Source organism: Sphaeramia orbicularis, chromosome 24, assembly GCF_902148855.1.
Source record: "Sphaeramia orbicularis chromosome 24, fSphaOr1.1, whole genome shotgun sequence".
Lineage (NCBI taxonomy): Eukaryota > Metazoa > Chordata > Actinopteri > Kurtiformes > Apogonidae > Sphaeramia > Sphaeramia orbicularis.
This window is the reverse complement of record NC_043979.1, coordinates 28,911,734-28,925,813: the sequence shown is the minus strand read 5'-3', so window position 1 is coordinate 28,925,813 and position 14,080 is coordinate 28,911,734. Positions and strand designations below refer to the sequence as shown.

Sequence of the window (14,080 nt, the reverse complement as noted above, 5' to 3'; positions counted from 1 at the left end):
AGCTAATATTTGTGGTGTTTTTCAGGTATTTATACTCCATATCTGAGTGCATACCTTTTTGTGATCGGTACCAGATGTCTCGCTCAGCTCCGACACGTCGCCCAGACCAGGCTCCACATGTTTTCCTCCTTCCTTCTTGGGCGCTGCTAGTAACTCTAACATCATATCTGCCTCCATGATGTCTCCTGATGGTGCCATAGCGCTGTCCAGGCTTCCCGATGACTCTACAGCCTCCACTTTCTCCCCTTCTATCACATCACCATGGATACCAAACTGGGTTGGGTCGGGCATGTTCCCAAGGATGTCGGTCACCTTAATGTTCTTGGCTCCCTCGACCAAACCGCCACCAAACATGGACGACCAGATGAGGTGGAAGAAGCCAAAGATGAGGCCATAGATGCCCTTAAAGAAACCAGTGAAGAGCATCCAGAAGAAAGAGAAGAACCCAGTGATGACCTCCCTGATGCTCAGTTTCTTGACCTTCTTGAACTGCTTGCGGATATTTTTAACGGAAAACATTTGTCGCACATTTTCGATCTTCTTCTTGACTGAACGGCACGCGGTGGTGAAAGCAGACACAGACTCCAGAGCGCCTTCTTCGTCCCCGGACAGTTCATCCAGGAGGCTGTGTCCTTCCTCCTCTTCCTCCTCCTCGGGCTGTTCCACCACATCCGGCTCAGAGATCTGCGAGGCCAGCTGCATCTCAAAAATGGTGTCCTCGCAGAAATTCACAAACATCTCCATCTTCTCGCTCTCGCCACCCTCGTTCACCACGTCAAAGATGAACTGACGCTTGGACTCTTTGACCTGCGGCTTCTCCCACTGCTCTCGGCTCGACTCGCTGATCTCGAAGTACACCCTCTCGATGCGTTTGGCGCTGCCCATGATTTCAATGCGGCCCAGATACGGCTCGAAGTAGCTCAGCACGCTTTCCGCCAGATCGAGGAAGCTGCCCAGTCGAGAGTCATGTGGCATATGTTCAGACAAGTTGGTGAGCAGCACCGCCACGTTGAAGCCGATGTCTTTGGCCGGTTCGTGGAAGCGCTCCACGAACTCCTTGTAGTTGAACATGTCGTTCTCATCGGCCTCGGCGCAGGAGAGCAGGAACTCGATCTCTGACTGCGTGTACTGCTTCTGGCTCTCCATGGACTTCTGGAACTCCTTCTTTGAAATCAGACCCTTACACTCGGGATCGTACTCCTTGAAGTTGTCCGAGGTGGTCAGGTCCTTCAGCTTGAGGAACATGTCAAAGAACTTGAGGATCATTTCAACATTGTTAGAAGACTCCACCAGAGTGTCAACCATCTGCTTCCCAATCGTCCCATTTACCACATTACCTACGAGAGGAAGGCACATTATTCAGATCATGCACACCTCTAGTCAACAGTCAGAGTATGATATCGATAATGACACTTTATTAAAACTCATAGAACTTATGATCATCATGTGTTTAGTAAAGGGGCACTAAGCTAGCACGAACTCTGTTCACACTGCAAGTAAAAGTGGCCCAACACTGACTTTCTGCCCATATGTGACCCATATCTGATTTTTTTATGACAGTTTGAACCAAGGTTATAATAGTTTTGGATTTGTCATTATAGTTTAGTTTTGACTTTTTTTCTCTAATTCAGTCAGTTTTAATTAGTTTTTAGAGCAGGTTTGCTAGGTTTTTTTTAGTTTTCATTTTTTTCTAAATGCTTAGTTTTAGTATTTGTTTTTTCCCTATCTTTTATCTTCCTTGCCATCATATTCAAAGAAATCCCGTACAGGACTCTACTGCTTTCTCCCAACTTTAGTCTCGATGAGAAGCCAACTCTAAACGATGAGAAATGACGAGTAGTGAAGTGCTGTATGGTGCCGCCTGCTAAAATTGCTCAAGTGAAATAAACTGATTTCATATAAATCTGACATTGACAAAGACGAAAACAAAGGGAATTTTTTTCCATAATTTTTATACGTTTTAGTTAGTTTTGGAAGCACACAATTCAGTTTCAGTTCGTTATTTTTTCTTTTAAGTATAGTTTTTATTTCTTTCAGTTAATGAAAATGTTTTTTCAATTCTAGTTTTCATCATTTCGTTAGTTAGCGTAACCTTGTGCTAAAAATAGAAAAATAGACAATAGGCTAACTCTGGTGCATTTACAATAATGTGAATCAATGTACAATATCCCTGTTAAATAAACCACTTCAGTCTGAATGGTCATATTGCATTTCATCTGACTGGAGGAGGGATGCAAGATTCATATTTACTTCCGTAAATACACTGTGCTGTGTGATGTCATGTCTTCCTCTACCCATGTGGGCCACTTTAGGACCACAGACTGTTCACACGAGTCAGATGACAGTTGCATGTAAATTATAATGTGAATAATCATGCAAAAAAAAAAAGTCAGATTTTGGTTAAAAAATAAAGTGAATTGAGCCTTAAGATCTGCACTGTGAACACAGTGTAAGACCTTTTGCACATTGTTTCATTTCACTTGTGGAAATCTGTAAAACAATGGAGTTTTTCCTTTTTAGGGTTATTTTTTATTCAGTCATCGTCATCTTTCACAGAATATCATCACTAACATAGGCAGTGTTTCATAATAGCCTTATGTTACTCTACCTCTAATTAGCGGTGGTATTTTTACCCTGTTCATATTATTTTTGGCAGTGAATGACAGCTCTTACCCTCTAGCAGAGACAGCAACATGACAACCATGTCCTTTTGTAAATCCATCAGCTCCTTCAGCAGCTCAATCTGACTGGCATCCTACAAGAACAACACAACCTTTTTATGCTTTTACTCTGCAAGACTTTTCATAGACAGGAGCACAAAACTGCTTCTATTCTGTGTTTACTCAGGCATAAAACCTCAAACGTGCAAAGCTCAAGTTTGACTGTGACACACTTGTACAGTTTTAATGTATAATTGCTTGATTTTAAAGTATTCCTTCAATTATTAATGCTTCAGTCTATGGTACTGCACATGATCTAGGTCAGTTGTTTCATAACTAATATATTTGTTATTTTGATTGATAGTATGTAATACTACTATTTTCCCTTCCGTTAATACAGAACTTTATTTGTTCCTTCATTTACTAGTACACTGTGCACACACTTACAGCAGCTTAAAATCATCAAATATAATTGTAATTTTGTAAATTACTGTAAATTAACAGACTTTAGAATCTGAATGTATTTATAATCCCTAAAAGATTAATTTTACATATAAAGTGACAGCCATTTTTTTCTATTTAGACACTATTAGAACACATTTAATATTATTTTACGAGATGAAAGGTTTTTCATACAAGGTTTTTAGCCTCTTTTTGTTGCATCCTGAATCAACTCATCCTTATCCAACTAATCCAAGTGATCCTTACCTACTTTTTAATTTACATTTTGATTGATATGTGCAAAAAACGTTCAAGAAAATAAACAAATTAAGTAAGTACAACTAACAAGAAACACAGAATAGTATACAGAGGCTGCCAAATTTTAAACACAGTAACCAACATTTGCAACAACACAAAACACAGGACGGAGACGTACAACTTAGTGTCAATAATTAAAATAATTATTGAAATACTCTGTTCTAGTCTTTATGAACTGCAAACATGCAATGCATGAGACTTATTGTAAATACTGTTCATGCTTTTTTTTTTTTTTTTACATATATTTTTCTGTACTTATCACTGCTATGTTTATTAAGTGTTATTTTATACATTTTTCTAGCCTTACTTTCAATATTATTATTTTTATGATGCAGTAGCGCTTCAAATTTACCCAAATTTATTCATCATTACCATATCAGCTAGTCATCCCAAACCATGAAGGTCAAAAAACTCAACCCACTTCCTAATTCGTTTCAGTGTTGTTTCAGTAAATATTACTTTACCTGAGACAGCTTCATTTGCATGTTAGCAAACACATGCAAGAAGCCCACAACTGCATCCCACAGTCTGCTGTGAGCCAGACTCTGCTGGTTCCCAATACACGGACCCTGGAAGAGTCAAGACAGACAGACAGGTAAAAAAAAAAAAAAAAATAGAAAGGGATGAGAAAACAAGACGTGAAGGCACTGGAGGTATACACAGGGAAATAATTTTACAGATAGATTGTTTTACTCTTCTCTGAAAAGAAAAGAAATATAGAAAAACAACATTGTAAAATGTTATATTTGTATGTGAATGTAAATCATGTAAATTCTCTGTTACAAAATCAAATAAAAAATTCCTTTTTTTAAAAAAAGAAAAAAAAAGACAAACAGGAGAGATGAGATGAAACGTTATTGATACCATAAAGGGGAAAGTCACTATTTAAGGCAGTAACAGCGCAAGAAAATATGCATAAGACACAAATCATGATGATAAATGTCACACAAAGGGCACACATAGATCCTGAACATCCGTTTAAAACCCCCACATAATGAGTCTTTATACTGTGGATTCAATAGCATGGACCGAAGGATCAGTGTCTTACCTGAATATACTCAGTCAGTGAGTTGAAGATCTGCTTGGCCACATTTAAAGCTTTGGAGAAGTTGAGCTTTCCAGTGTCATCAATGACGTCTTTGCCAGAGTAGTACCAGTAGAAGTCACTGATAGATTCCTAAAGGGTGGTAAAACTAACTGGTAAAAATCATTGACAACAATCATTGGGATTTCTTTCATTTTTGCGGCTAAACATTAATGTTCACACACCTGAAGACGCAGTAGATAGTCCACAGTACTGATGATGATGTTGACTGTGGTGGTGTTTCCAGTTTGGGTTCTTAGGAAGTTCTGGAAATCTAAGGTAGAAATAGACAAATCACAATTCATTTAAATTATATTGAAACAACAGTATTTCAGTACATGAGAACCAAATTAACAATATTTCGAAGTAAAAGGTATTAAAAGTGATCTCACCTCCATTGTGACCCTCACAGAGAAGTTGCAAAAACCGGAACAGATCTTTAGTAAACTCATCATTCTGCAGCACTTTGGAACCTTATGAGAAAAGGGATGTTTCTTAATGATACAGATATAGATGCAGCATCCCACAGAGCAGTTAAAACATATTTATTCAATGTGAGGAGGTCTAAATCCTATGTGAAACTCCCCTCAGAAGCAATTCATATGAGGCAAGCAGGATAGGTTTCATGTTCAGAGTATTTTGAAGTCCAGGGCCTTTAGATTGCAGGTTCAATCCAAAGTGCTTTTTATTTTAAAAAGAAATGCTCTTACATTAATAACAGTGAAACAACAGGACATTTCCATAAGCTGGAGGAAGCCTGATAACTTTCACATGCAGGCCGGACTCAGGCCTGATGAAGGATTTCATTTCAGAAAAGAGCAGAGGACAGACGTAGCTTCATTAATCACTTTAAGAAGTAAACATAGATCAGTCTGCAAAGATATACAAAATGAGCAAAGTACATTTGTATGAACAGATAAAACACATGTGAAAGTTAAATATCTGTATGGAAACCAGCTTTGTGAAATAGGCCCCAAATCCAAAGCAAGACAAAGCTTTGCTTAGGCTGTGGATGAGTCCACAAACCTTCAGTCCTTGAAGGTGGCACTGATAGCCTCAGAACGGCAGATTTGCGCATCAGTAATAGGATTTGCATTAGTAACGGTTAACATGAAGGGAATGGGAACAAATGTCACACAAAGGACAGGCAATGAATAGTGAGGATCCACTTGTGTGTATAGTCTAACAGTCTGCATGCACAGTGTGTCTCTACTGATATCTGAAGGGTTGGGGACCAATAAAGCAGGGAATATGACCACAGATATGGAGAGGGGACATTCAGGGTGGAAGCATAGCCATATCAGGATGATCTAAATTTGCTATTTACCCCGCTGAGTGTGGACTGCCATCGATGGGTTTTTAAAATGAGAGGAAGGAGACAAACAATACACGAAGACATAAGCAAAAAGAGAGGACATTGAGTTACAGTACGAAGAGATATGAATATATTGGCTACGAGTGGAAAACCAAAGTCATGCAGTTAAAAAAAATACTTTGAGACGGACGGGGGAAAAATCATAGGCCTGGGTTGTGTCTGTTTAATAAGATGAATATCAAATAAGAATTCAGTCATGGTAAAAAGTTTTTACAGTAACAGGGACACGAGTAGTAACAGTGAATTGTTAAACATAGAACTCGTTGGAAATGTTCAGCAGAGATGATGAAGACAAACGTAGTTCAGGGTTAAATGCATTTAAGTGTGTGTGAGTTGCACGTTGGAGAGAGAAGGTGTTTTAATGCTGGACCATGCACTGGTAGTTTAATCCAGCGGTTCTCAAACTGTGGGGCGGGCCCCCCAGGGGGGGCACGAAGGCTTGCCAGGGGGGTCATGGGATCACTCCTGAGTTTTTTTTTTCTTCAGGTTAGAACATATAGCAGGTGGAACTAATGTGTTAGCGTTGGAGCACCCTGGACTCATTTTAGGGGTGTACAACAAATCTACTGCCATGGTGATCTGACACTAGACTAAAGAGTCTAGGTTTGGAGAATGGACAAGGATTTGACTGGAAAAGAAAAATGTGCACTGTTACTGTTTTTGCACAGTTTATACAGTTTATACTTTAATTGTTCTGAGATGTGCGATGGAAACAGGCTCAATACAGCCACTGATATTGTTAAAATTTTCATCTTTGTCACTAAAATGTGTTTGTTGTTAAAAAAAAGTAACTTTATTGTCATAGTTGTAAGATAATTGCGCATTAACTAAATAGGCCCAGGTTTCACACTGAAGAAGTAAATTGAGATTAGATTTGCATTATATTTCAATGAATATACTTTTTGTGACATTTTTGTTTGGTGGTGTGCCTTGTGATTTTTCTGATGTAAAATTTTTGCTGTGGCTCAAAAAGGTTGAGAAAAACTGGTGTATGGTATATTTTATTGTCATAGATGCTTAAAGTTGAGCTCAATGTAATTATTTATTATTCTGTTGGTATTTTAATCTAAAGCTACACATTGTATTCTATAAGATCATATGTTTGCTGCATCGTTGAACTGTATGTCATTAAGAAAGTCCATGTTTCATTAGCTCAGAAAACAAGCCTGTGAATTTTGCAGTTCATCCAAAATAGTATAAATAAATACAAATTTCAGTCAAATGAAAAGTAAATTTGCCTCTGAGGTGTTGTGGAGTAGATGGATAAACAAGAAGAGAATGGAAATATTCAAGTAAAATACAAATACCGAAAATCTGTGTTCAATTACAAGACTGTAGAAATGGTAAAAATAACATTCCACAGCTGCTTTTACCCTCTAACACCACCAGCAACGTTGATCAAAACAGACTATTGGGACCATTCACAAGGGCCAAGTCTATGAACATGTATCAGCTTTAAACATTTGTCATGGTTCAGCATTACAAAATGAAGGAGGAGGGATCTCTTTATGTCAGGTAATCAAGACTCAATATTTCTGACATTAACAGAACATGAAAAGAAACTGTGGAGAATCATGGATCTTATGAAGTGTAAAGGAAGAAGCAGGATTTAGACTATTACATAATCCACATAATGGTACTTGTATCTAACTTACTTGAACCTTCCTCTGTCACCATGCCAAGTCCTTCTGCTTTGTTCTGCCTCTCAAATGCATTCAAGTCCAGGACACTAAAAAAAAAAAAAAAAAAAAGGTCAAATGTTAATTTCCAGTGCTTGATTTCTATACTTTTAGAGCAGGTATCATCACAGTTCATACCTGCATGACTGCATCAGTCCTGAGAGACTCTTGAAAAAGCCTGCGTCTCTTTTTTCTTTCAGGTAATCAAGCATTTTCTGTGACATGACAGGAAAAAAATGGTGTGAAATCAGTGAATTAAAGTTATATTAAAGTTCTATCACTGAGCAGTGTGGGCTCACCTGCTGAACTTGCACGTTGCCTCCATTTAGGATGGAGATGCCCAGTTTTAGGGTGCAGGTCACCATGGGGCCCAGTCGACCTGAGGGTGGAGGACATTTACACGTTATGAAACCAGATAAATGCTGTAAAGGAACAGGTGGAACATAAGAAAAAGTAGGGCTGAGGGTGGCACTATGTAGTATTTATACTTTCAAATATTTAAGTGACCACTAGAGGGAGTAATGAGTTACTCTGACGGTCCACCACAGTGAGGAAAACCAACGCCACAGGACCTTCGACCAAAGCACCAGAAGATAATAAGATGGTATGAGAACCACTAAGAAACAACTTCCAGAGTCAAAGAAAGTGACAAAGTGATAAAAGGTAAAAGCACTGTTGTTGTTTTCTCCACTGGACACAGCTCTAAAAGAAAAGAATGGAGTTTGATGCCAAAATTATAGCGTTTGTTCTCTACAGGTGAGTTTAATTATGAGGCTTATGAAGGTATAAAGTTAATATGTGATGTTATTATCTTTGCTAATTTCACTGTTTGTTGATCCATGGTTCAGGCTAAACTGTGACAGTTCTGCCCTTGATTGGACAATTCCAAACAGATCTTCAGTGCAGCTACTGACAACACAAACTGAACAGAAAAACAGAAGCAATATGTGGTTTTACTATGGCTGTAAAAACAGGGCTAAGCTAACAGAGCTATAATGTAAACTATCATCTGACGCATCACATGACGATTATAAGATGAGTGTTATTTTGACTGACTATCAAAATAACCTTAGTTTGAAGATGAAAACTTGATGACACCATTATACAGATGAGTGTAAAAAATTAGCTTTATACTTAATTCAGTGAGTGATTCATTGGGGGTTTTGGTCCTAAGTGTGCTCTGGTACATGACTTCCCACCGCTGTCTAGAGTTTAGAATATAAATATGACATAAAACCCCTTTCATTTTAGATTCAATGGGTGGAAAGTATTACCACCCCTCAAACTTAATAACAAATAAAAACTCAATGTATTTTGCCAAGTTGTGATATTGATTGTTGTTCTGTTTGTGTCATGGTATGATGAATATGTACATGTGGTAACATATAAATAATTTTACACTGTAGTTGTCAACAGCCGTTCTTAGACCAGTATACTTCAAAAAGGCCAACATTAGTCAATTCTTCTTACTACTGTTTTTTAAACCCCTCACTCGTCCTTATGTGCAAAATAAATCCATATATCTGAAAAGAACAGAAAACATTTGACATGATGGAGTGATTTGAGGCTAAAAGCCCCCACTGAGCCTCAGAAATGAAAAATGGGTCTGAGTTCCGCTCCAAGTTATTTAAGGCCTTTATATAGAAATATTTTTGATCCGTCAGCTTAAAAGTTACACTGAACTTGTCTGAAACAGTAGCGAACATGCTGAGCGTGGCATTCAGTGCTTACCTGTGCACTGGTGTAGTGCTACTTTGGCTGTGCGCTTGACAGGTCAAAATGGTTCCATCATCATTATTTTACCTTTACTGGCGCTGATCATCTGCAGCACCATCTCAGCAGCCCCACGGGCGTGCAGCCTCGCCTGCTGATACAGGATCTTCTGCTTTTCCATCTCTTTTTCCTGAGGGGCAAAGCACAGGCAGGCATTGGATGTAGTAAACTGTTAAAAAAAACGGGGCATTTAGAGACATCATTAGGTTATGTAACGCATAAATATGGACATGGACGCTGTTGGAAAACCTCTGGAGTGTGTTCATTTCCAGCCACCAAAGAAATGGACATTAAAGCTTAAATACATGATGTTTATTGGTCATAAATACTGTTCATACTTTGCTTTTGCACATTTATCTTTATTTATTACCTCCGCCAAGGAGGTTATGTTTTTGCCAGGGTTTGTTTGTTTGTTTGTTTGTCTGTCTGTTTGTCTGTCCGTTAGTGTGCAACATAACTCAAAAAGTTATGGACAGATTTTGATGAAATTTTCAGGGTTTGTTGGAAATGGGATAAGGAAGAAATGATTAAATTTTGGTGGTGATCGGGGGTGGGGGGGCCCACGGGGGGGCCCATTTCCAACAAACCCTGAAAATTTCATCAAAATCTGTCCATAACTTTTTGAGTTATGTTGCACACTAACGGACAGACAAACAAACAAACAAACAAACAAATCCTGGCAAAAACATAACCTCCTTGGCGTGGGGGGGGCCCACAGGGGGGGCCACTGATCAGCCTTGGCAGAGGTCTGCGCTCTCCGAGTGCTTCTAGTTAGTACTGTTTTTATTGACTGCCACTTAACACATGTTTGTATATCGTCACTTTCTCAAAATAATGTCTGAAGTCATAATTTTCAGGTTTTTCTAAAAACAAAACAAAACAAAAAGCTCATATTCGGTTCAGTTTTTTTCTGTTTTTGAAAAAAATTTAAAAAAAAAAAAAAAAAACTGATAAAATGAGGACTGTAAAAAAAGGTGATGATATTTTAATATACTTTTTATATCTTTACTTTAAATCTTTACTTTTAATATTACTATCCCTATGCTGCTGTAAAATGTTCCTGTTGTGGGACTACGATAAGATGAACTTTATTGATCCCCCAAGGGGGAAATTGAAGTGTCTACAGCAGCACAAGACAGTATGCGTCAATACAAAAGAAAAAATAGAGATGTAAAAAATGTATATATAAACAAGTTTGTTAAAGAGGCTAAAGTGACAAAAAATAGCAATAATATGATAATAAAGGATAATCTTGTTTTATTAACAACTTTTATTATTGACCGCTGTTGAAATTCCTTTATGAAATAACTGTGTTTTTCATCAGGAATATGAAAACTGCATCACCTCAAATATCTTTACATTTAGTTTTTAGATTTGGACAGAGAGGATAGAGCTGCAGAAGGACAGGATGCATTTCCCTCTGATTTCAGATCTCCTTATTTACACCATGAACACGTAAAAAAGACTCATACATGTCATAGAGTAGATTTTTATTTACCTCACTCCCCCTCCCTTTTCCCATTTTACAGTTATCTCTCTCATACAGAGTCTTTGCCCATCGTCCATTGATGTGAAACAACAGCTATAGTATGGGGTTTAAATATATGCATGTCACTGTGCAATATTTTTAGATTACTGTGGAATAAATGTATGCTTTATGTGGTAAATGTAACAGGGTATATAGTATGTAGTGTAGTTTGTTGCTACTTTATGTTACTGACTCAGAGGGATGCACTGCATGTTTCTATGTATCTGTACTGTCTGCACTTGGGAAAAATGACAAAAAAAAAAAACAAAATTCTTGAATCGGAATTAAGCAGAGGAAAGTCAGGTGAAGGCACATGAGAGCAGTGTCTGTAAATCACCAAATACTTGTTTCTTAACTCTCACCACTTTAAACCCTCTTATCAGTTAAAACACTTATGTTGTGCTTGTTAAAAGTGAATATGAGCCTGTTCTCTTTGCATATAAAGTGCTCATTTTATTTTATCATATGCACAGAAATACAGTCCCAACTAGAAAAGCACTCAGAGACCTCCGCCAAGGCAGATCAGTCCCCCCCACCACCATAATTGAATCATTTGTTCCTTGTGCCAGTATCAAAATTTCCTGAAAATTTCCTGAAAATCCGTCCATAACTTTTTGAGTTATCTTGCTGACAGACAGACAAACCCCGATGAAAACATAACCTCCGTCATTACACTTGGTGGAGGTAATAACACAAACAGACACTGTAGATGCAGTTTTTCACAGATTGGTGAATTTCTACAAATCTTAACTCTCTAAATTGCTGTTGTTATACCCAGTCATATCACTGACCTGTTGTAAAATGTTACTTTTCCAGCTCTTTGTTGCTCTCATCCCAATTTTTTGGAGAAGCGTTGCTGCCATTAAACTCAAAGTAGCCTTATTTCTAAGCTTTTTTTTTTTTTTTTTTTTTTTACATTTGAGGAGTTTTCTACATTTTATTGTGAATAAAATGGGATAAGATTTGCAAATTACTACATTCTGTTTTTATTTACATTTTACATAACATCCCAAGTTTTCTGAAATTGGGACTCCAGTAAATCCAATGGTTTCACTTTTTCCCCCCAACATTTTATGTACAGTACCTCAAATGTCTTCTCTTTTCCTTCCTCCTCTTCTTCTTCCTCATCTTCTGCACAGCTCTGAAGAAACAAAATTAAGCATTATTTAACTGGAAAGGAATATTTTGCTATAATATTGCATCAGTGAAGTCACATTAGAAGTCCACTACCTTTGCCATCATGTCTGCATATGCAATATACAAAGGATCTTCTTCCAAGTGACTGCAAAAGAAAAAATATATGTTAAGGACAATAAGCAAGAAAAACAAAAAGCATACATTTAATATAATTTATGCATCTTTATTCTTACATGCACTATTATACAATTAGTACTATCATTTTTTTATCGGCCTGTTAATATATCCTACATGAATATATGTTCAACAAGTGTGATATTCAGGTTGTAAAGGAGAGTAATGATGATAGAAAATAAAAACAAATGAAAGCGTATACATTCTACTGTACTAATCAGTGGCTGAACTTTCACCTTCTCTCTGTCAGAGCGTTGTGGCTGAAGTGGAGGATGAGCTGTTGCAGAGGGTCTGGCTGGATGTCAGCCACCTCCTCTTCCTCCTCCTCCACAATCTTCATAGGCGTTTTCTGTACAAATCCACATGGGAACCATTAGCGCTGCATCTCACTAGAAATCCACCCGCCACAGCTTCGATTTATCAACATTATATGAATTTTCACAAATGCGACCGTGTCCATTTGCACACTTGGTCAGAAACACTGAAATGAGACGTTAAATCCAACTGTCAGGTGCATGCAGATGTGACTGTCATGTCCCATGAACCATCGAGAGGACATGAACATTAAGAGTAGATGATGAATATAATGTGTTGGAACCGGTTTTCAAATACATGCATGTTACAGCAAACAGATGCAAGCAGTAAGCCATTCGGTGATTATGACTCTGTACATGGAAATGATCCTGACAAAGAGGGACTATCACAACGACAAATCTATCCAAGAGCCCAAACTACTCCAACAGCCTTGAGTTTGACAAAATAAATCCAGTGGCTAACGTCTTCCCCACAGCAACAGTCAAAATAATCAGATCTAGGGCTGTGCGATGTGAACGTGTGTAATGTCTGACTGCAGAAAAAAGGTTTACCATTTTATATTATGCTGTATTGTGTGTTATGTCGAGTCAAAAATCACACATTTACAGCAGTATTTGGACAATGTTTTGTGTTTGTCCACATAGTACAAGTTTTGCATGGTAGTTTGGATGTGAAAAATCTGACACATTAGAAAAATGTACAATACAAATCATGTAGCACTCTAGTCACAACAATGGACTCAACCACAAAGTCAATGTCGAACAATATGGAAAACGCTTTGTCGAAAATTAACCTTTTTACTTCTAGTTAAAACACTGGCTAAGTTTATTTTTGACATCTAAAATATATGTGTACTTGGGGACCTGTTGTAGAAACAAATGTGGATTTTGCTCAAAACAATTTGAAATGATTGTATATAATTCTTAAAATCTGCTAATGTGGAAAGAAATTGGTTATTTTTATGATTTTAGCATCTAATTATCGAGCAAAAGAATGCAGAAGTAATAAAATGCAGACCAACGTATTTAAACAAAAGAAAATGCAAGACAAAAATAATCTTTTTATGAGGACATTCAAATATATATATATATATATATATATATATATATAATTAGAGTTCACAAATGCACCATGTGTTTTTGAGATGCACCTGAACATACCACGAAGGTCCTCACTGTGTCTGTAGTTGTCAAACTTTGCGACTTTGATGTAAATATTTAGCCTTCAGACATTTATTCACCAAAGTTTTCGCACATTTTGAACTCGACCAATTTTTGATCCAGAGACAAAATCACTTTTTGTTTTTTTCTGTTTTCTGCATCAACAATTAAAAATGTAATTACATTTACTATTTAGGTGTTTTAAATGTATATATTAACATTGCATCATTCTGCTGGGTTCTGTAAATCGGCTTGAGAGTCTAGTTTTGACCAGCTCTACATGTAAAGTGTCATGAGATTATTTTTATTATGATTTGGCGCTATATAAATAATATTTGATTGATTATTTGTCACATGCTTACATGAAAATACATAAAAGTTTTTAAATAAAAGAGGGAAAACAATAAAATGCATAAAAGTAAAGCAAATACTTCAA

At 37.2% G+C, this 14,080-nt stretch overlaps 1 protein-coding gene across 1 annotated transcript in view; it reads right to left on the bottom strand.

The window, feature by feature from the left end:
• The window catches only part of ryr3 (ryanodine receptor 3), a 173,101-nt gene that overhangs the window by 13,791 nt on the left and 145,230 nt on the right, over positions 1-14,080 (bottom strand). The window contains exons 80-93 of the mRNA XM_030128736.1: positions 12,406-12,518; positions 12,089-12,140; positions 11,943-11,999; positions 9,361-9,460; positions 7,857-7,936; positions 7,696-7,772; positions 7,534-7,607; positions 5,831-5,845; positions 4,896-4,976; positions 4,689-4,777; positions 4,468-4,596; positions 3,884-3,988; positions 2,674-2,755; positions 55-1,337 (exon numbers count right to left, since the gene is read on the bottom strand). Coding sequence (XP_029984596.1) covers positions 55-1,337; positions 2,674-2,755; positions 3,884-3,988; positions 4,468-4,596; positions 4,689-4,777; positions 4,896-4,976; positions 5,831-5,845; positions 7,534-7,607; positions 7,696-7,772; positions 7,857-7,936; positions 9,361-9,460; positions 11,943-11,999; positions 12,089-12,140; positions 12,406-12,518 — 2,337 coding nt within the window. The remainder of the gene's footprint in view (positions 1-54; positions 1,338-2,673; positions 2,756-3,883; positions 3,989-4,467; positions 4,597-4,688; positions 4,778-4,895; positions 4,977-5,830; positions 5,846-7,533; positions 7,608-7,695; positions 7,773-7,856; positions 7,937-9,360; positions 9,461-11,942; positions 12,000-12,088; positions 12,141-12,405; positions 12,519-14,080) is intronic.